The sequence below is a fragment of the Sarcophilus harrisii genome, chromosome 3 (assembly GCF_902635505.1).
Source record: "Sarcophilus harrisii chromosome 3, mSarHar1.11, whole genome shotgun sequence".
NCBI lineage: Eukaryota > Metazoa > Chordata > Mammalia > Dasyuromorphia > Dasyuridae > Sarcophilus > Sarcophilus harrisii.
In genome coordinates, this window is record NC_045428.1 from 29,101,511 (window position 1) to 29,122,561 (window position 21,051).

The 21,051-nt window shown below is 37.4% G+C and overlaps 1 protein-coding gene across 9 annotated transcripts in view; it reads right to left on the reverse strand.

Moving 5' to 3' along the window:
- The window catches only part of TNIK (TRAF2 and NCK interacting kinase), a 401,978-nt gene that overhangs the window by 184,535 nt on the left and 196,392 nt on the right, over positions 1–21,051 (reverse strand). For all 9 annotated transcript variants that reach the window (XM_031957654.1, XM_031957660.1, XM_031957659.1 and 6 more), the window contains exon 3: positions 9,684–9,740. In XM_031957654.1, coding sequence (XP_031813514.1) covers positions 9,684–9,740 — 57 coding nt within the window. The remainder of the gene's footprint in view (positions 1–9,683; positions 9,741–21,051) is intronic.

Sequence of the window (21,051 nt, forward strand, 5' to 3'; positions counted from 1 at the left end):
TCCCTTAATAAAATCAAGAGTAGGGATTGACTTTACAACCTGGCTGAGTCTAGACTGCTTAGGGTTTTCCCAGATGTGTCAATCACTGAATCCAGTGCAGAACACATAGCATTTTTAGAACTAGCTTCTGAGAATAAGAAATACAATGATCACACTGATCCCAAGCCTTCCCTGGGCCCAAATCATTAACCATATTATAATTCTGGCACTTTATCCACTGTGCCACCTAACTGCTCCTTTTTAAATTCAAAGACTGTTAAAAGAAATTATTGAAAAACATGATTCTGATAAGGGTGACCAGACTGCTTAAGGGTCCATAACATGAAGAGTTAAGATCCCCTGACCTAATCCTAGGACCCAACAAACCAATTAAAATAAGGTAGAAAGGAGAGGTGTGATGGACCAGATCATCACTACAACCAGTCTTAAGACTGACCTTGGGATGTTTATGTCCAGCGATTCCCATGAAAAATTAATCTCAGAAAAATCTTCCTACTAATGTGGGAAGATTGCCTTTTTCACCTTTGAACTTGGGGCAGCCCCAGGAATTCAGGTATTAATACACTATAATCCATTCCGTCCTATCTTGTGCTTGAATGAGTAAAGATAGCATGGGGTAAAGAGTGAGAACATGAAAAGATAGGGGAAAGGGGGAAAAAGAGGGAAGGGACCCACAGCTACTAAGAAAGCTCTAAGTGAGCCTCCACATAAATATACATAAGTATTACACACACTGACACACATGAAGACCTCCTCCTCCTCCTCCTCCTCCTCCTCCACTGTTCCTGCTTCCCTCAAGGGCATTTTGGTGTCTTGCATTCCTATTCAGGCCTGACCTACATGTTCATTTGAAACCTTATTTCACTTGCATGCACAGGCTGGGTCCCATGTCTGGAATACTCCATCTCCCTTCTATCTGCTGCCTCCATAGCTCTTTTCACTTTCTTTCTTTGAAAAAGTGGAGAACAATAAATAATGCCCATCAGAAGGTAGGCATAGTTATGGGTGGGAATGGGAGCTGGAGAAGGAAAAGAGGGAAGAGCCAGAGAGAAGAGCAGGTGCTGAGGATAGGGGCCTGAGGAGATAAATCTGATCACAACCTTGGGTTCTCCCTCCTCTGTAATGCTCCATCCAATAAGATCTCTCCTGCCCTTACCAAAATGTTGGTACATATCTGTATACATGGCATCATAGACCTGGTTATGAGTTAAAAGAACAGGGATCCAACCTCTTCACTTTATAGGTAAGAAAACAGGTTCTAAGAGGCTAAAGGACTTATACTTATCCAAGGTAAACAGATAAAAAGCAGAGTGGGCTAGGAAATGTTTAACAGCTGATGCTCTAAAAACTGTACCCACAATGCATATCTTCTATAATCTGTATTTTTATATTTTCTCTCTTCTTTTACTAAGTCTAGTAAATCAACAAAACAGTGAGGCAAAATCTGATTTCTGGCTGATTTGTGAGGCAGAAATACTCCCTCTCAGTCAGGAGAGGGGATTTGGACCTAGGTCCTATAACTCTTATGACAGGGCTTTCTCACTTCATCAATTTACATAAAGGAGCAAGAGAACACAATGCACAGAAGAATAGATCTATCTCAGCTACTTACTAGCTGAGTATGTCCCTCAGCAATACATAATTGTAGTGAGGGTACTGGTGGTGGCAGTAATAGTAGTATGATATTAATAGCAGTGGTGGTGGTGGTGGTAATAGTAACTGTAGAGGAGGAAGTTCAGTGCTAAAGAAATACTAGGTTATTATTATTAGGTTATAATAATAACTATATTGTAATATTATATTCTTATATATAACATTATACATATATTATATATATTATTATTATTAATATAACCACCACCACCATAAGTACTACTACTATTATTACTACTACTACTACTACTACCAGTACTATTATTCCCACTACTATCAGTACCACATCACCCCTATCATCCCTATCACTACCACCACCATTACTACTACGGCTACTACTACTGCTACTACTACTGCTACTGTTGCTTCTGCCACTGCTACTGTATCCAACTAGTAGAGAGCAAATTCCTTGAGAGCAGTAACTGCCATTTTTTTTACTGTGTGCTCCATTTCTAGCAGGATACCTAGATACATAGTAATGAATTAATCCTTGTTGAATTAAATTCAAATGAAAGTGTTAGGATTCTGTTGGGGAATCAGTGAACTATTGGAGGGAGTAGAGTGTATTGCAAAGAACATTGGGTTTGGAGCCAGGAAACTTAGGTCTAAACAATAACTCAACTACATACTACTTGTACTTCCTCATTGTTTCCTCATTGGCAAGATGGATTAAGTGATCCCTACAGGCAGGATTGTCTGATGCTATTCGTTGTCTCTTGTAACCACATGGCGTAGCCTGGTCATATTCATGAGCACCTTGTAAGATTCTGCCTCCTGTCACATGATACATGTCACCACCTTCTGGGAGACATGGCATCATTCACCTATTTTTGTCCCTGGTGAAGGGGTGGCTGGGATTGGAGCTCAAGATAGCTTTGCTGATCTCTAACCCAGAGAGGAAAAGCAAATGCCAGGTTCTGAATTTCTGGGGCTGTCCCAAGTTCAAAGGTAAAAAAGGCAATCTTCTTACATTAGTAGGAAGATTTTTATGAGATTAATTTTTCATGGGAATCGCTGGACGTAAACATCCCAAGGTCAGGAATCTGGGACTGATATGGTATGCTCCAGGAGAGGCTCATTTTGGAAATGCAGACAGCAGCCAAATGCTGAGCTGACATCATTACAGTCTGAGATCTGTTCTGAGTGCAAAGAGCTGGCCTTTGTAGAGAGCTTTAAGGAGCGGACGTGATCTTCTGTGATTGGCTGCACAATGCTGAGGGGGAGGTGTCATGACATGGGTGGCCACCTCCGTTTTGGGTCACACTTTTCTTCAATGAATTCTCTTTTATTGCCCATTCTACTAGATATGTTACTAGTAGCAAGTAGCAGTCGACTTGGGTTCAGCATAGGTTTCTCCACTGTCCTCTGGAAACCCACAAGTTTAATTATTTCAAGATAATGGCAGCCCATCTGGCATCATCATTAAGTGGGGGAGGAAGGTACTAAGGTACAAAGTAACACAATCTCTGTAATAAAGGATCTTTATTTTGCTTGACTTGCTGGACCTTGCCACCATATGTCAACAACCTTCTCATCCTGGGACATCCCTTAGTCCCTGTGATTGCCTCTTGTTATCGGTGAATTCCTCTTTTATTATTGTTCAGCTGTTTTTCAGTCATTTCTGACTTTTCATGACCCCGTATAACTTTCTTGGGCCAAGATACTGGAGGGGTTTGCTATTTCCTTCTCTATCTCCTTTTACAGATGAAGAAACTGAGGTAAACAGGATTTAATGACTTGCTAAGGGTCACACAGCATTTAAGTCCCTGAGGCCATATTTGAACTCTAGTCTTCTGAGTACAGATGCAGAGTTCTATCTACTGCACCACTCGTGCCCCATTAAATTCTTTTTTTTTTTATGAAAGCTTTTCCATAACATATTTTTCAAACATATACATGGATACTTCTTCGACATTAACCCTTGCAAAACCTTGTGTTCCATTTTTTCCCACCTTCCTCCCACTCCCCTCACTCCTAGATGGCAAGTAATCCAATATATGTTAAACCTGGTGGAAATATATATTAAATCCAATATATGCATGCATATTTATACAATTATCTTGCTGCAAAAGAAAAACCTAATGAAAAAGAAAATAAAACGCAAACAACCACAAAAAGAGTGAAAATGCTGTGTTATGAACCACACGCAATTCCCATAGTCCCTTTTCTGGGTGTAGATGGCTCTCTTCATCACAAGATCACTGTTTCCTGTTAATTTTCATGAAAACATATCTGGTAAGTGGTCATCCAAGAAAGGGGGTTTATTTGAAGCCTTGATATAGCTAAATCTAGTAAGGGCAAGGACTATTTTATTTTAGTACCTGCAATGCCCAATACAATGTTTTGCAAGTAGTAGGCACTTAATGTTTGGTGAACTGAATGGAACAGTCATCCAAGGACCTGCCTAGTCATATTTGAAGAGGGAGGTGATTAATTTTCTTGTCAAAATGACCTTTTGCTAAGCTATGAAAGAGTTGCTATCTTCATTGGTAGAAGAGTTAAACACTAATAAACCACAAAATCTTGCCCTATTGATTAAGTTTATAATGAAGGATTTTTAACAACTAAAAAAATCTTGGAGATCAGAGAATGAGCAAAGGTAAAAGCTCTGGGGGAACTGGAGGCAGCAGGATGGCTGCTAACCCCTTAGAGACTTTCATTTGCAAGCAGGAAGAATTATAGAATCTGATCACAGTGTGAGTGGACTGTTCTAAAAGCAAGGCAGCTATGATGAAAATAACATTTAAGAAATCATTTGAGCTCCCAGTTCCTCCAGTTCCAATCATTGTTTCATTTCCTGAAAGAGGTCATAGAGTACTTGATAAAAAAAAAAATCAAGTCTTTTCAAAATTCTAACAGTTAACAGATCTGACAGCCCCCCAAATGAACACTGGCTTAGTCTTCATAAAGATGGGAGAATGAGGGAGGGGAGAACTCTGCTGTACTCTGTAAGGCAGCCCCAATCCTGCCTGACTGAAAGGAGCTCTCTGGGTACAACAACTGAAGAAGGGATTGATAAGCTAGAGTCCAGAGGAAATTGATGAGATTGATTCAGTGCCTAATGAAGAGTACAGAGTTAGGGGCATGGAGGGAGGGAAAAGGATTATGGTTGTGGTGTTCAAAGATTCAAAATAACCATCTAAGAAGGCTTTGATTTATTTGGAGTGAATCTAGAAGGCAGAAATTTGAACAATGGATGGAGGTTACAAGGCAACAGATTTTCTCTTGATATTTCAGAGACCTTTTTGATATAATTAGAGCTATCCAAAGGTGGAATTGGTTAATTGTAGGCAGTTAGATGGCCCAGTAGACAAAATACAAGCCTTGAAGGAAGAAAATATAAATTAGAATTTGGCTCCAGCTGTGTGGTTCTAGGCAACTCACTTCATTTCTCTCAGCCTGTTTCCTCATTTGTAAAATGGGGATAATAATAAGACCTACATCCCAAGGGTGTTGTGAGTATCAGTGAAGTGAAGTTAAGCATTTCCCACAATTTGTTGTTCAATTATTTCAGTCCTGTCTGACATTTCTTGATCCTATTTAGGGTTTTCTTGGCAAAGATACTAGAATGGTTTGCCATTTCCTTCTCCAGCTCATTTTACAGATGAGGAAACTAAGGCAAGCAAGGTGAAGTGACTTGCTCAGGATCGCACAGCCAATAAGTATCTGAGGCCAGATTTCAAGTCACAAAAACTAATCTTCCTGCTTTCAGGCTCAGCACTCCATTCACTATATCACCTATCTGCCCTTTAAGACACTAAACAAATGTTGTTCTTGTTATTATTGTTGTTGTTATTATTACCACTAAGGGGACGGTACCTTCCCCATCATTACAAGTCTTTAAGTAAAGGCTGAATGATGCTTTCTTTCAGTGTTTTAGGTGGGTTTCCAAGTACAGTCTCAGTAACCTCTGAGATTCTGGGGTTCCTCAGCGCATTAAACTAAAAAAATTCTGTGGCGGAATCTCTTGCAATATTTCATTGGACTTGATGAGAAAACAGTATTAGTGGAAAAGGGCTATATTATACAGGGGTTTTCCACTGGAAGTACACTCTGGCTACACTCACCAAGAGAGGGAAGGAAGAGATATGAGCCAGGATGTCAGGCTGGGATTTTCCATGATGTCAAGTCAAAGATGGAGAACTTCCTGGATTCTATCTACACTTTTCTTGGAATGGCCCATTATATGCATAGCTCGGGTTGTCATGGAACAACAGGAAGACCAAGTTCTATTTGTAACACCATTGTAAATTAAAAATATTTACTTTGGGGCAGATCATTATATTCTTTGCTATATTTCCATAAAGCAGATGGAGCAACAACCCCTTGCTCTGCAAGTACTTAAATATCCCACAAATGGCATCAGAAAATGGGGTCAGAATTCTGATTGATCTCAAGGCCAGCTCAGACTGGCAAGAGAATAAATAGCTCCAATGGAATGGAGCTAAAGGAGCAATGAAACAGAAGGCAGCTAAGGGCTCATTGATCTTAAAATCCATGTGAGAAGGGCTAGGTAGTGAGTATAAAATGTGGGTATATGTGGTTGTATATATATGTTTGTGTATATGTATATATATATATATATATATATATATATATATATATATATAATTCTCTATATTATGTATTTTTCCCCCTATAATGTACTCACTCATTCAAAGAAAGTTTCAGGATATCTTCCCAATTAATTTACAATAATAATTCTCTGGGGCTAGAATTTTGTTGCTGGCAACATCTTTATAAAAAGATTTCTTCTAAAAAAGGAGGATCTGATTTTGGTGTTTCTTATTTTCTAATTTACATGTGTTCCAATTCAATAAGCATTTATTAAGTAGCTCTAGGCACTGTTATGCTGCTAGATACTTAACAACTGGCTCTCCCATCCCCCTTCAAACAAAAAAACAAAAACCAACTGTACCCGTGACATACTTTTCAATTTAATCTGCAAAATGATTAACATTTTCTCCATCACTTTCCTGATCGAGACAATTGATAAATCCATCTATAAGCCCATGGTATTACAGTGTTTGCTGATTTTTGAGGATAGCTCAGCCTGAATATTTAACAATCAGCTGGAGCTGTGTCCAGCACATGCCTGCTCCTATGTAGTAGACACAAGCCTGGGAACTGGAAATTCTGAGATAAAAAAAGAACTATTTCTGTTTTCAGGGAGCTTAAATTCTCATGGAGTCATTCTAGTCTAAAACAATTTAATAAACTGAGTACATTGAGCAAATTGCTCTATATTTCTACAGAGGAAATGGGAGGATAGGTGTGTTGAAGTACTCAAGAAGCTGGAACTGCACACATAAGAAGGCTTAGACCTGTTTTGATTGACTCCAAGAGTTTCAGATTGTCACCAACAATAAAATGAGGAAAGTTAAGAGCCTAGGAGGTATACTTAATCTCTCTGCAATGTCTGGAGAGATCTAGGGAGCCCTTCTCAGAATTATGCATTTAAATGCACAAAATAAATAAAATGCACAGGATTGCGAAAGAAAGCAAGATTATAAAATTAAAGATGTCATTTCCCCCCATCCAAATTCACAGATCCTATGAAATCTGTCTGTTCATCCTCTGTTAAAAACTCCAACAATAATCTCTCTTTTGGGGGTAAAAATTGAAAACCATCTAAATCTATATAGAATTATGTGTGGAAGCTTAGAGGTACCTGGTTTTGTCATTTCTCAGTTATGGAGCTATAGCCAACTATTTTTCTTTTCAGTTTCTTATCTAACAAATGAGAAAGCTGCACTGGACAGCCCCAGTTGTAAATCTATTATCCTTTGAGAATAGACCTGAATATACATTCAGTATTGGACTAGAGAGGGTTCAAATCCTGCCTCAAAAACTTATTAGGTATGTGAACATATGCAAGGCATTTAATTTGTTTCCTCATCTATTAAATGGGAATGCTAATAGCGCCAACCTAATAGGTTGTTTTAAGGCTCAAGTAAGATAATGCATGTAAAGTGTTCTTTAGTGCTATCTAAATGGGAGCTGCAATTAATATTTTTGTACTAAAATTACATAGCTGTTTTGCCTATGAGAAAATTAATTTGGCCAACTCATTTTTCTTTTCTGAGCATTTGTTCCTTCATTTACCAAGTAATGAGGTTCTCAGTGGAACACCGTACACGGTAACAATAAGATTATACAATGATCAATTCTGATGGATGTGGCTCTTTTCAGCAGTGAGGTGATTCAGACCAGCTCCAATGGACTTGTGATGGAGAGTGCCATCTGTGTCCAGACAGAGAACTATGGAGACTGTATGTGGATTACATTTTCACTTTTGTTGATGTTTGCTAGCTTGCTTGTTGTTTTCTTTCTCACTTTTCCCCTGATTTTTTTTTTTTTTTTGTGTGTGTGTGTAGCATGATAATTGTGGAAATAGGTATAAAAGAATTGCCCATGTTTAACATATATTAATAACTTGCCATCTAGAAGAGGGGGTAGGGAGAAAGGAGGGAGAAAAAACCTTGGAACATAAGGTTTTCCAAGGATGAATGTTGAAAACTATCTATGCATGTATTTTGAAAACAAAAAGCTTTTAAAAAATAACAAGGTTCTATGATCTTTGATCTCTGAGATCTCTTCCAGTTCTGGAATTATATGAAGCCAAAGTAAATGCTTCCTATGGACTTCACTTTCAGGATCATTTGAAGATTTCACAGGGGACTGAGAATAATGAGCAGCTGATTAAGATGAGGCATTAATGCAACTCAAAATATAAGAATAATATAACATATATATATCCAAATGAATGGGGAAGCAATAATTAAGGGAAGGTCAAGAAAGCTCATAATGAATGAATGCCTGGCAGCTAGTTCCCAGTGTTTTCTACCAAACAGCCACTGAAAGCAGCTAAAAATAGGGTTGGAGAGCCCAGTGGTCTGGTCTCTGTTTTCACATGGAATAATTCTTGATATCTTTGTGGGAACCATTCAAAGTCTATTTGTCTTGGATAATCTACTTTCAGGCCCAATTTAAATCTTTTCTCTCTTCACTTTCATGTGTTTATCTGGGTGTAGCTGAAAAATCTCTCTGAACAAACCCCAAGATAATATAAAACATATTAGCATGCCTTTGATGTCCACTGAGATCTTTTACATGTACGGAGTTCTCTATACTCTTGGAAAATGCATTCAAATATTTTGAATAAAGTCAACAAAAGGAAGGGGAGTAAGCAGCATAATTGCATTTAAGACACAGAATGAATGCCATTCTTCAACTGACTTTTGTTTATCCAGGCAAAAAAGTATTCAAAAGAGCAGTGGACTTTAATCATTAGAAATATTTGAGGTTAGTTGTCATATTAAAAAAAAAATGAAGACTTTCTCTTATAAAGATCCTCATCTGAGATCGCCATTATAATTCATCCTCTTCTTCCACCCTCATTCTATTTCTGTTCTGGGTGACCCCCAAATAGAGTGCATACATATGTTATTGTTGTTTGTCCTTCATTCTTGAAGATGACTGTGACATCAAGGAGGTGAAGCCATGACATGGAAGTGAATTAGACTGAAATAAGGCAGGGCTGTGTAAAGTCCCTAGTCTCACTTTCTCCTCCAGAGCCAGATCCACTAACCAGATACAAATTAAGATGACTGGAGGATAGCCCTGGAAGCAAGTGTGTATGTGTATAAATGTATATGTAAATGTATATGTACATTCTTTGATTTTAATATTATTTTAATAAATTGAAATTTCTAATTTTCTTTTCATATTCAATTACTGATAACTATGTTAAATTTAAATGACTGAATCACATTACTCATCACAACCCCATGTGGTACTTAATTGACTTGAGGCATCTGTGGATAAGAAATTTAGGTTGCGATCTCCTACTGCAATCTGGGAATTATGTACATTAAACCCCTGGGTGTGATGCCTTAAGTGTGTAAGAAACTTATTCTTCTCTCAAAGGAAACTTTTGAAAGCCACTAAGTGAGCATATCTCTCATCCTCAAATTCTGGAGATCTAGGTAACTGATTTTTTAAAAAAGGAGAAAAGGCAGATACATTACCCCAGTGACATCCATGACTTTAATAGCAGCGAGCTGTCCAGTTTTAACATGACGACCCTGAAAAGAAAGAATTGGGGAGCACATTAGTTTGGGAGGGGAAAAATGTATCTATCTGAACATTCATAGAAATTTCAAATATATGGATGCATTGACTTTGAATTCATATGGATGAATAAATTACAATTTTCATGACCCAAGTCCCAGAGCACAGACCCATTGAAGAAACCAAGCTACATCAGGAACACTCTGGTACCTTCCTACAATTGTCAACTAAGCTAAATTGCAGCTAAGATGAGAGCAGTGGATCATAGCACAATACACTTACAGCTGAAGTTTCCATTGAGTCCAATCCTCATAGGGAATCTGGGACTAAATTTAAGGCAAGATTAGAATTCACGGCACCCTGGCTCCAAGAACTGTGGACCATCCAACATACCATCAGATCTTTCCAATGAGTGAGCACATTGATTTACATTGATGATCCACCAAGCTTGAAGCCTTGACTGGAACATAATATGTGCTTAATAATGGTGCCTTTTAATTAAATATTTAGAAGGTAGAGTAACACAGAGATACTAGAAATGCAAATCACTATCAGAAAACACTGGGAAGAACCAAAACCTGGACTTTCTTAGCTGCTTCTTTCTTCCTATCTGATTCAGGCAAAAAGTATTTCAAAGCCCATTTCAGACACAACCTCCCCCACCAGACATTTCCTCAGAACTTTCCCTTGCTTCTTAGAACTGTACCCACTAATCTGTACTGACTCCTTATTACTTATGGGATCAAACAAACTTCTGCTAGGCATTTCAAATTCTTCATTATATGGCTGCTGCTTAATTTCCTAGTCTTCTTACCACCTTATTCCTTTCTATATACAATAGGATGCCCCATCACTGACCCATTGGCTCTTCCATATAGACAACATCCCATCTCCTATTTTACCACAGGTACCACATGGCCTTTGAACTGGCTCTTCCTAAGTAGATTCATTGCCCATATTCTTTAGTCCTTCCCTTCTACCTCTTGCTTTCCCTAAGCTCAAGCAACAATTTCTATATGAGGACTTTCATTGTCTTCCAAACTACCTACATTTTGTATATATCATATATGTATAGGACATTCTAGTAAGGGCATAAATGTATGTGACCTCACCGAAATAAAATGTATAAAAGGAAACCTATAGTCAGTAATTTCCCCTAGTTCTGAGCACCTTTCATCAAATGGAATGTCAGAGAATCATAGAAATTAGAATTGAAATATAAGAGAGATGTCATCTAGAGCAACATGAAGCTAGTGATGAGACAGAGTTGTCCATTGTCTGCTTAGGCACTTCTATGCCCCTTGTCCAAAGCATTCTCATTTTCTCTCTCTGTGTGTCTCTATGTATTTTTCTTTCTCTCTTTTCCTTCCTGCTTTCTTCTCTATCTCCTTCCCTCCCTCCTCTCTTTCCCTTCCTCCTTTCTTCTCTCTCTCCTTCCCTCCCTTCTCTTTCTCCCTTCCTCCCCTTTTCTCCATCTCTCTCTTTCTCTTTCTCCCTTTTCCCCCCTCTCCCTCCTTCTTCCTTTTCCACAAAGGGAAATTTTATTAGACCATTTATAAATTGTTTATAAATTTAAAAATTTAGAAACCTATATCAGATTGTTTATTATATCAGGGAAGTGGAGGGGAGGGAAGGAATTTGGAACTTTAAAAAAACCATTCTTTAAAAACTGTTTTCACATACAATTTGGGGAAATAAATATTTTTAAAAAAGAAAACAAGTTGTCTACCACAGTCAAATAATAATATGGGTAGAAATAACAACTGAAGACAGAGGGGGATCTAAGAGCTTGAAACGTGCTTGTACAAAACCCCAATTTGATGAGTCAAGGAACACAAAGGCCAGAGACGGGGCTCATCTCACCCCCAGGAAGAATGCTTAGTTAGAGCACTGGTGCTGGGCTTGGAGCCAGGGGCCATGGTGGAGCTGGATCTCAAGGGGAACTGTTTTGGTTTTTAAATAAAAGTCACTATATATAAAACTTTTAATTTAAAGGACAGATAGCTTGACCTATAACTTGACCTAGATCTTAGTGTTGAATGGATTAAGCTTTATTCAATTCAATTCAAGCATTTATTAAGTCCCTACTCTTTGCAAGGCTCTATTACATACACTGGGGATACAAATAAAGATCAAATGCCACAAAATTTAAAAACTGTGTTCTTTTTGGGAGGGAGAAGGGAAGAAGGAAGATCCAAAGTGTATATTGTTAAATAAATAATGTGTGCCATGTTTTTGGTTTTGAACTTGAACTGCTAGTAGAAATAACACAGAAATAGGGGACATGAGGTCCCCGGGGATTTCAGATTTGTTCCTTTCAATTTTCACTCTTTCCACACGCAGCCAAAGTTCACGTTAGGTCTGGCTGAATGACTGAATTAGCTACCTTGGAATCTCAATTGGAGCCCCAGTAAGCTCTTAGAAGTGGGGCAATTAGCAGGCAGAACTCAGTCCCTAGTGAGGTGCCTCCTAAGTCCTCCATGGAAATCCAGCTGACCTGAGCTGAGCTGTCAGACTTTGATGCTGAGAAGAGAATAGGGTAGCCAAGCTTAGACTAGGTTGCCTCCTACTTTGAGGGGACATCACACCATATCAGGATCGAGATGATTGGCAAATCCTTCAGGGGGAATGTCAAGGATTCATGGGATGCAGAGATGAATCAGAAACCATAGACAGGAGGAGTGGTCAAGTTAATGATTAAAGATACCACTTTCTTCCCATCACCCAGTTCCCACATAAAACCACTTAATTTCCCATTTCACTGCTTTTGATGAGAAAAAAAAGATTCTTTTCCAATAAAACTTTCTTCTTATATGTTCATTCAGCAAGGAGAGTAAAACTGAATTGATCACTTGGGCCCCATATTCTAATGTTTAAATGAGATTTCAAAAATTATCTCTTATCTGTATTTCAATTAAATGAGAAATAAGTGGAGCATGTTGTATTTCATGCTAAACACTGGAGATATATACAGAGGTAAAAATTGAAAACATATACCTTCTAGTGGCAAATACAACATAAAATAGATAATTAAAAAGAACAGACGTGAATTAAATTTAGATTTCAGGCATAGTACTTTTCTGAAAGCATTTTAAGGAAAGTTTAGGGTATTCTGGAAAAGCAGTGGACTTATCTAGTGACTTCAATAATACAAATGAAAACTATGCTAAAAACATCAGAATTCAGATGGAATACAATGACTAATCTTGGTTTCAGAGGATACACTTTTTTTTTTCTTCTCACAAGTCAAGTGGTGAACCACAGTTATAGATAACTGCATATATTGTAAGATGCTATTGCTTTCTTTGTCTCACTGAACTGCTTTTCTTTGTTACATGGGAGGGCTCTAGGACTCAAATGACAGTGACAAGGGATTAGGGAAAAAAGCAAGTATTTATTGTAAACTTTCTACATAGGCTAGTTCATGGTAGTGGTGAACTCAAAAGAGGCAAAAAACTGCTATCAGGGAAGACCCAAAAAGCCACTGGCAGATCAAGTGTGCAAGGAGATAATGTCATTGAGACCCAAAAGCAAAACAGAAAGAAGCACACCCAGACCAAAAATTGGGAAAATGGAAATGAAAGATTTTTGCTTACTCAATGTGGTATGGTTTCTTTGTCACTAACCACTACTCCAAGAACTCCCATATGGTCAGTCACTTACTTCCTCCTTCACAATGAAGAGCTGTTTGTCATATTTCTAGTAACAAAAGAGGGATGCTATTCTCATGTAAAAAAAATCTCCTGCTAGACCAAATCATACTTTTTGACTTTATTTATTTTAAGTTTTATTTCATTTATTTCATTATTGTTTTACTTTTTATTGTTGTTTATTTTAGCGTTTCATTTCATTTTATTGTTTTCATTTCATGTTTTCTTTTACAATATGACTAAAATGAAAATGTTTTGCTTGATTTCATAGACAAAATCAAAATAAAATTTCTTGTCTTCTCAGTGAGGGTGGAGAGGGAAAGGAGAGAAATAATTTGGAACCCAAATTGTTTTTTAAGTTATTGTTCAAAAAACTTAACATGTAATTAGGAACTATCTAACGAAATACCCAAATTAATTATAAAGGATATATGAAGAAAGACAATATCTGCATCCAGAGAAAGAACTGATAAACACTTATATATTAATTTTACATATATATGCAGCTATATACCCATAAATATATGTATACATACATACATACACACACACACACACACACACACACACACACACATACACCCAGTTGTAGTTAATGGTAGCCATCTCTAGGGTGTGGTGAGGGGAGAAAAAAAGAAAAAAAAATTACATGATAATTTTGTTATATATTTGAAAGGAATATCAAGTTGTGCATAATACATTTGCAGTTTCACGTGCAATCGTTTTTTATCGTACTGTGCTATGGAAATGCTTGTTTTATTCCACAAATTAAAAATAAAATTAAAAACCTCTTTCTATCAAAAGGGTATCAAGTCTGCTCTCGTTAGATGTGGTGGCAGTTTATATTCCATTCCCTCCTTCTTTCCACCCCCAATACATAGACTTCTCTGGAGATAAAGGCAAACAAAGAAAAATATTCCAGATGTTGAGGATTTTTTTTTGGGGGGGGGGAGGTAGGTGGGAGCACAGGAAAAAAAATGATGTAGGCTTCAGCTATTTATGAACTATACATTATTTTCCCCCTCTCTCTCCCCCCCACCCCAATTTCTGCCTTATAATTGTCAAGAGAGCTTTTCAGCAGATAGCCTGAGGCATGAGTTTCGCTCTGGGGGCTTGTGATGGGATAAGGAATATGTTTATTTCTAGGTCACACATCTGAATCTGTCCCTGCTGCTCTATTCATCCTTTCATAATCAAACCATGACCATATAAGGCAGAGAGACACATACATTTCGGGTCTGCCCTGGGTTTGCCAGGGTCTGATAAGCATATAAGGAGCCTAGTCCTGGGGCTACTCCTGATAATACCAGTGCTCTCCATCACCCACATCCTTGTGTCTAAAGGGGACTTCCCCTCAAACTACCCCAATTCTCAGATGTTGTAACTAACCCTAAAGTGCCCATGGAGATTGTCAACAGCAATTAAGATGATTTGATTTTAAAGAAAAAGCAGCTGAAAAGTGGTGGAATTGTTCAGTGTCCAGTGCATTAGTCTATGACATGGTCAGCTACCTATTTGTGCAATCATTCAATACACATTTATTAACTATGTATTATTTGTGAGGCACTCTCCCAGGAGCCATGGGACATATGAGAATGATCAAGGCTCGGGAAGAAATCAGGGTGGGGGATATCTTGCCTTAGAGTGAGGAAAGAAGCAGAGGATTGGGGCTCAGTTTTCATTACAGCTTGACCTTAAGCAAGTTAGTTCATCTCTGAGGGCCTCTATTTTCCTATTTATAGACTAATGAAGTGAGACTAGGTGATCTCCAAGGTGCCTTTCTATGAATTTAAGATGTCCCAGTGCCTAATACAATGGCAGACACTTAGTAGATGCTTAATAAATGCTGACTGATTGACTGATGATCCTATGAATTTGTCCTGATCTTCAAAAAACTTAAAAATTAATCATTATATTTATAAGTTATATTATGACTTATTATAAGTTAAAACAGAAAATATCAGCAGATTTCCATTGTATCTGGAAGATTACTTAAGAAGGTCATAATATCTATCGGCAACTGACACTTAAGACTAATTTTCCTAAAACCTGGAGAATTGTAATGATATCACATATGTCAATAACACTCCAGTGCCTGGAAGCAAGGATAAATAGAAGAATTTACAACATAGACAGGGGTGTATCTGTGGTAAATATTTAACAACCAGCTGTCTGAAAAAAAATGGGAGCATGATACAATTTTAACTAACACTATTAATATTTTCTTCATCACCTTTTTGAGTCGTGATAACAAAAATCAAGCCCTGATTTATAACACTTACTGATTTTTAAGGAGGTAAATGCTCACATTACAAACTTAACAATTAACTCTTGTGAGAGCATACCCTTACATAACATTACAGGTTTTGAGACCATATTCTCCTAAGTATTCATTTTATAGATAAAGAATGGAGACCATGAGCCGATACCTGGACAATAATCCCCTCTACCACCTACCCATCAAGTGATCACCCAGACTTGGGACTTCTATTGAGGAAGAACTGACTGTTTCTTGGGACAGCCCAGTCTGGTTTTGGGTAGATCTAATACTTATTAGGAAGATCTTCCTTACATTGAGTTGAAATCTTCTATCTACTTCCAGCTTCAACTTCCTGTTAACAGTTCTGCCTTTTGGGGACAAATAGCCTAACTTTTCTTACAAAGGATGGCCATTCAAAAATGAAGGTTAGCGATAATGGATGAATAAATGAATGAAAATAATGTATGTGCCAGTCACTGTGTTAAGTGCTGAGAATTCACATGCCAAAAGCAATATAATTTCTACCCTCCACATTGCTGTATGCTGGTTTCTGAGTCTGGATAGATATGGAGAATGTTCACTCCTACTACCAGAGATTTCAACTCAAATCTTCTTTTTTCTAGGCAAACATCCCCTATTATTTCAATGGATTCTTATATGGCACAAACATTATGGTCTTTTCTGTTTTGATCATTAGATTCCAGATGTCTTCTAGACTGCTTTTAATATATAAGGCTATTGGGATCCAGAATGGGGTTTTCTGACCTGCTAAAATTTCTACCTGAGCCCCTTTTCAATCCATTATGAAATGAAATCATAAAGACTTCCAGTCTTCAAGCATAGGTAGAATGTCCGTTTGTATGTTCTATTATGGGGTAAGGGTTAAACGGGGCAGCAAGGTAGTATAATGGATAGACTCATCTACCTGACACACTTACTAGCTATGTGACTTAGTCACATTATTTAACTCTGGAAATTATGCCTCAGTGTCCTTATCTGTAAAATGAGCTGAAGAAGGAAATGGCAAACTACTTTAGAACCTTTGCCAAGAAAACCCCAAACATTATCACAAAGAGTCGGACATGACCGAACACTACCAAACAACAACAACAAAGGGTTGGACAAAATGATTATCAAAGTCCCTTCCAACTCAAAAATTCCACGAGATGAGAGTTTGGCAAACTTCCTTCTGAAATGCTTTTACTGCAGAAGCTAAGATCCATTCTCTAATGACTCAGTAAACCAGGTTATTTGGACTCACTTTATTTCAACTGGAAAAAAAAATGGAAATGAAATCCACGTGGCCATATGGAATCACTAGCACTATTTGCTCCCCAAACAGCTTTTACAAGTGACAGGAACCAAACTCGGTCACTGGAGCACCATCTCTGGCCCCGAGGGGAGAAGAGAGCAAACGAGGGGCATTTGGATCCAGCATCTCCTACGTAGCTGTTATCTGCTAACCTGAGCAGCGGAGGGAAGACGAAATTACTGGAGTGAAAATGATGGTCCAACTGTGCCCTGCTAAATGAAAGCCTCTCCATCTCTGTCTCCCCTTTTCCTGATGGAATACTAAGCACGAGCTGGCCGTGCTCTGAAGATACAGGAGATAAACAGTCATTTTTCAGATCTCAAATCGATGATTCTTTATCATCTTGGGGTGTTTTACATGGAAGTTGTGTCTTTCCCCTTGGGTCCCTGGCATGCCTTTTGCCAACTATTTCCCACTTCCCAATAGTAGATCAAAGAGACATTTCAGATCCTTCCCCCACCTCAGTCCAGTGCAGGTGTGACTAATGTGACCAGACACTAAACCAGATGGAGAGTTATTGTTAGGGATTAAACAACACATGCTTTTGACGGGAGAGACGGCATGGTGGTAGGGAGAGAGAGAGCCAGCTTTTCCTGGAGCTGAGAAGATCTGGGTTAGAATCTTGCCACACACATACACACACACATAGAGGCTGTGTAACTCTGGGAAAGATATCATCATCATCATCATCATTACAATAGCTAAAATTTATATATTATATAGCACTTACTTTGTGCCAAGCAATATGGGACAGTTAGATGGCACAATACACTTAGAGTCAGGAAGACATCTTCATGAGTTCAAATCCAGCCTCAGACACTTACTAGCTGTGTTCCTTCCAACAAATTTCTTATTTCAATAGGAAGACAATTTAGCCACTGGACCTTTTTGGCATCAGAGCACTTGGCAGATAGCAAGAGCTTATAAATGAATACTAAAGAATGAATTGAGTCATTTAATAAGAAAAAATATGTGTGATAGTTTAAGAGACACTTTTTAGGTTGGAAATGCTCTGTAGGAAGATAAACTGTTTCCACTGGAAGGAAATACACTTATCTCCCCTTCCCCCCCCCAAAAAAAAATCAGTATACCAGACATGGGTTGAGATAGTAATCTTGGGGCAGTGGGAGAACCAATGAGTCCAACTGGAATCTCTGTTAGGACTAACTTTCAGAATACCATCTAATACCATGGAATATAAGAGAACACTGGGAGCTGAGCTCCAGACAGTGGAGAAACCTCTGAGGCCCTTGATTCTCCCCATTCCACAATGTCTTCCAGCCTCCTGAAAATTTTATTAGAACCAAAATATGCCTCAAGAGAAGAAACTAAGGCATAATTAAGGCCTATCAAAGCTTAAGCAATGTGGGTGCAAAAGTTGGGCAAGGAAAGGAAATTTTGTTCGCTCTCATTGAATTCCTATTTGGATCTAAACACCAAAATAATTTTCAATAGGTTAGTTATAACTGAGCAAGAAGAAAAGAGAATGAAAGAAGCTGAGGGGCAATTCACAGACTTTATAGTAGTTCTCATGAAAGCAGACTATAAAGAGAACTTTCAATCAGAAAGCTGGGGAAGTGAGGGGAGACAGGGAAAAGGGAGAGGATATCTGATGTGTCTCTTTGTATACCTAGTCTTTCTTTCCAAGAAGGCCTAGAACTTCTCTTCAGAGTTATTCCCTGAGTCCAACCACTTAGAGGAACATCACTCCTTCATTTCATTGCTAATGGAATTTGAAATTGCATTTTTTTTGACGAGGGGCACGTTTCTGAAGCCCCAAGCACCAATGGTCATTTGTCACACAAGCAACACTGATGCTCGCTAGACCAGAAAGTCACTTTCCATCTGGCATGTTTTTGTATCTGGAACAACCAAAAGACCACATCCCCACTCTTTCCCAAATAAGAAATTTTCCTTTTAATTAAAAAAAAAAATCATTAAACCAATATTGTGGTTAAAAAAAATTGGGATGGGATTTTTGGACTATTCTAATCAACAATCGTAATTTAGGAGAGAGAACCTATAGTCTATTTCAGACTGATATTTTTAGTTTATCCAGACATTTCTAACTGGGTTTTGTTTTATTTCATTGGTTATTTCCCTCTCCAAAATGCAAATTAGTTACAACTTTTAACTCCTGGCAGGCTGGATTCAGGAAACAGTCATATTGTCAGTCTAAAAGATAAAATCACAATGTGAATTAGGCCATAAATCCTGAGCTAAATTTTATTTGTATTTTTCTAATGTTATAATGTGAAATCTAGTGAGAGAGATGACACAGCATGAGCAGAACCTTTTAATTTAAGATTTGTGAACTTGGTCTTCAAAAAATACTTTCAGATGTTATTGAACTGGATTCTCTCACAAGAACTCTGTAAAATAGGGACTGTTGTTATCATTCCCACTTTACAGATGGGGAAACTGAAGCCCAGAGAGGTTATCTGAGACAAGATTTAATCTGTCTGACTCTAACCTCCAAAACTCTTATCCAGTATACCTCCTGGCTACCTCTCCAGTACTCCAACAAGTATATATACACTTTCTTCAGAAAGAGATTCAAGAAGTTTTGGATTCAAATAATATTATTAAAATCAAAACAGCATCTAATTAAATAGATAGGAATCATCTTCTAATCAGCTATCTGTATGCAGTCAGGCGACTGTCAACCTTTGCTTATTTGAGGAAATATCAGAATCAAATTTAAGGAATAAGCATTGGTAAATATAATAGCTAAAATCTGACATATTAAACTAAGCTACTTGTGCCAAAAATGGGAAATAGATAAAGGAACAAACTCTTTAACAAACTATGATCATTTCCTAAGGAAAGAAATCCTAAAAACTACCTCAGCTAACAAACACTTGTCATCATTGCCAAGGAGAGATCTATAGTGGATATGAAGAATCCTAGGATATACTACATGAATGTGAAATCTTACAAAATAAGACATGAGAAAATGATGATGAATATCAGTTCATTAAAATATGCAAAGTGAAAGGAGAAATATGAAAGTTATTTCTTTAAGCAAAAAGTAAAAAAATCTCCATCAAATGCAGTGAATTCTGGGAATAAAAGCAGCAAGTGATGTTTTCATAAAATAATTTAGAATTCTTTTTCTCTTAGTAGAAAGGTATTAGATTCCTAATGCAAAAGACTGCACACAGTGAGTGGTAGGTTTGGCCACTGGCTTTTACTTAACTGTTTTTACAAGGCTTGTTATAAGGTTTAAAGGTAGAATCCTTATTGAAAGTATAACGATAACAACAAAAGATTTTTTATTGTTTTTTTTTTTTTTTTAATGACATTCTGGTGCTCCAGAAATGAAATCAGAACCTCTCAAAATCAATTAGATTAATTTTTTAAAATAAAAGTATGTGGCTGACATTTTTATTTTCATAATATTTTTTGCTATTGCTTAAAGTAATATTTTTGTTTTAAGTACTGTATCTCTGATGTCGCTACTGTGGTTTGGGGTTATAGTATAAAATCAGACAAAATACATAGGTAACAGTGAAAATCAAAATAATCAAAAATTTTAAGACACTAATAGTAACTTATCATGACAGGACTGTGATTATTATTATTTAAACAACCACTATTAGCTATCAACTGCTATATTATATTTAGAAATCTAAAACAACATTGAGTAAAATAATGTTTTTCATCAATGTGCATTTAGCCATAAATTCCAACATGACTTTCTAATTCATTCAAATGTGAATAAATCTATCATCATTTTCTTTAATTAAGCATGAACACGTGACCCTAATTACAATTAAAGTCATCCAGCTGCCATTAAATTAAGAAAGGTATGGCAATATCCATGAAAACTCCCAATCTATGCAAATATGGAGTTATTTTTTTCATGCAGGCAGGTGAAAACATTCTATGAAATCAGGTCCCACAGGAGAGAAACAAACCAATAGTGGGCCAAAGAAACAGAAGGAAATTTTCACCATTTGCAAACCTCTTTATGGCAGAGGTATACACGTTTACCAGGTACAAACATCTGCTCTGTTAGGCACCGCTGAGAAAGCTGTTAGTAATTGTAGTCATGCTCAAGGAACCCCAACAGAACATGGAAATATCTCATAAACATTCCC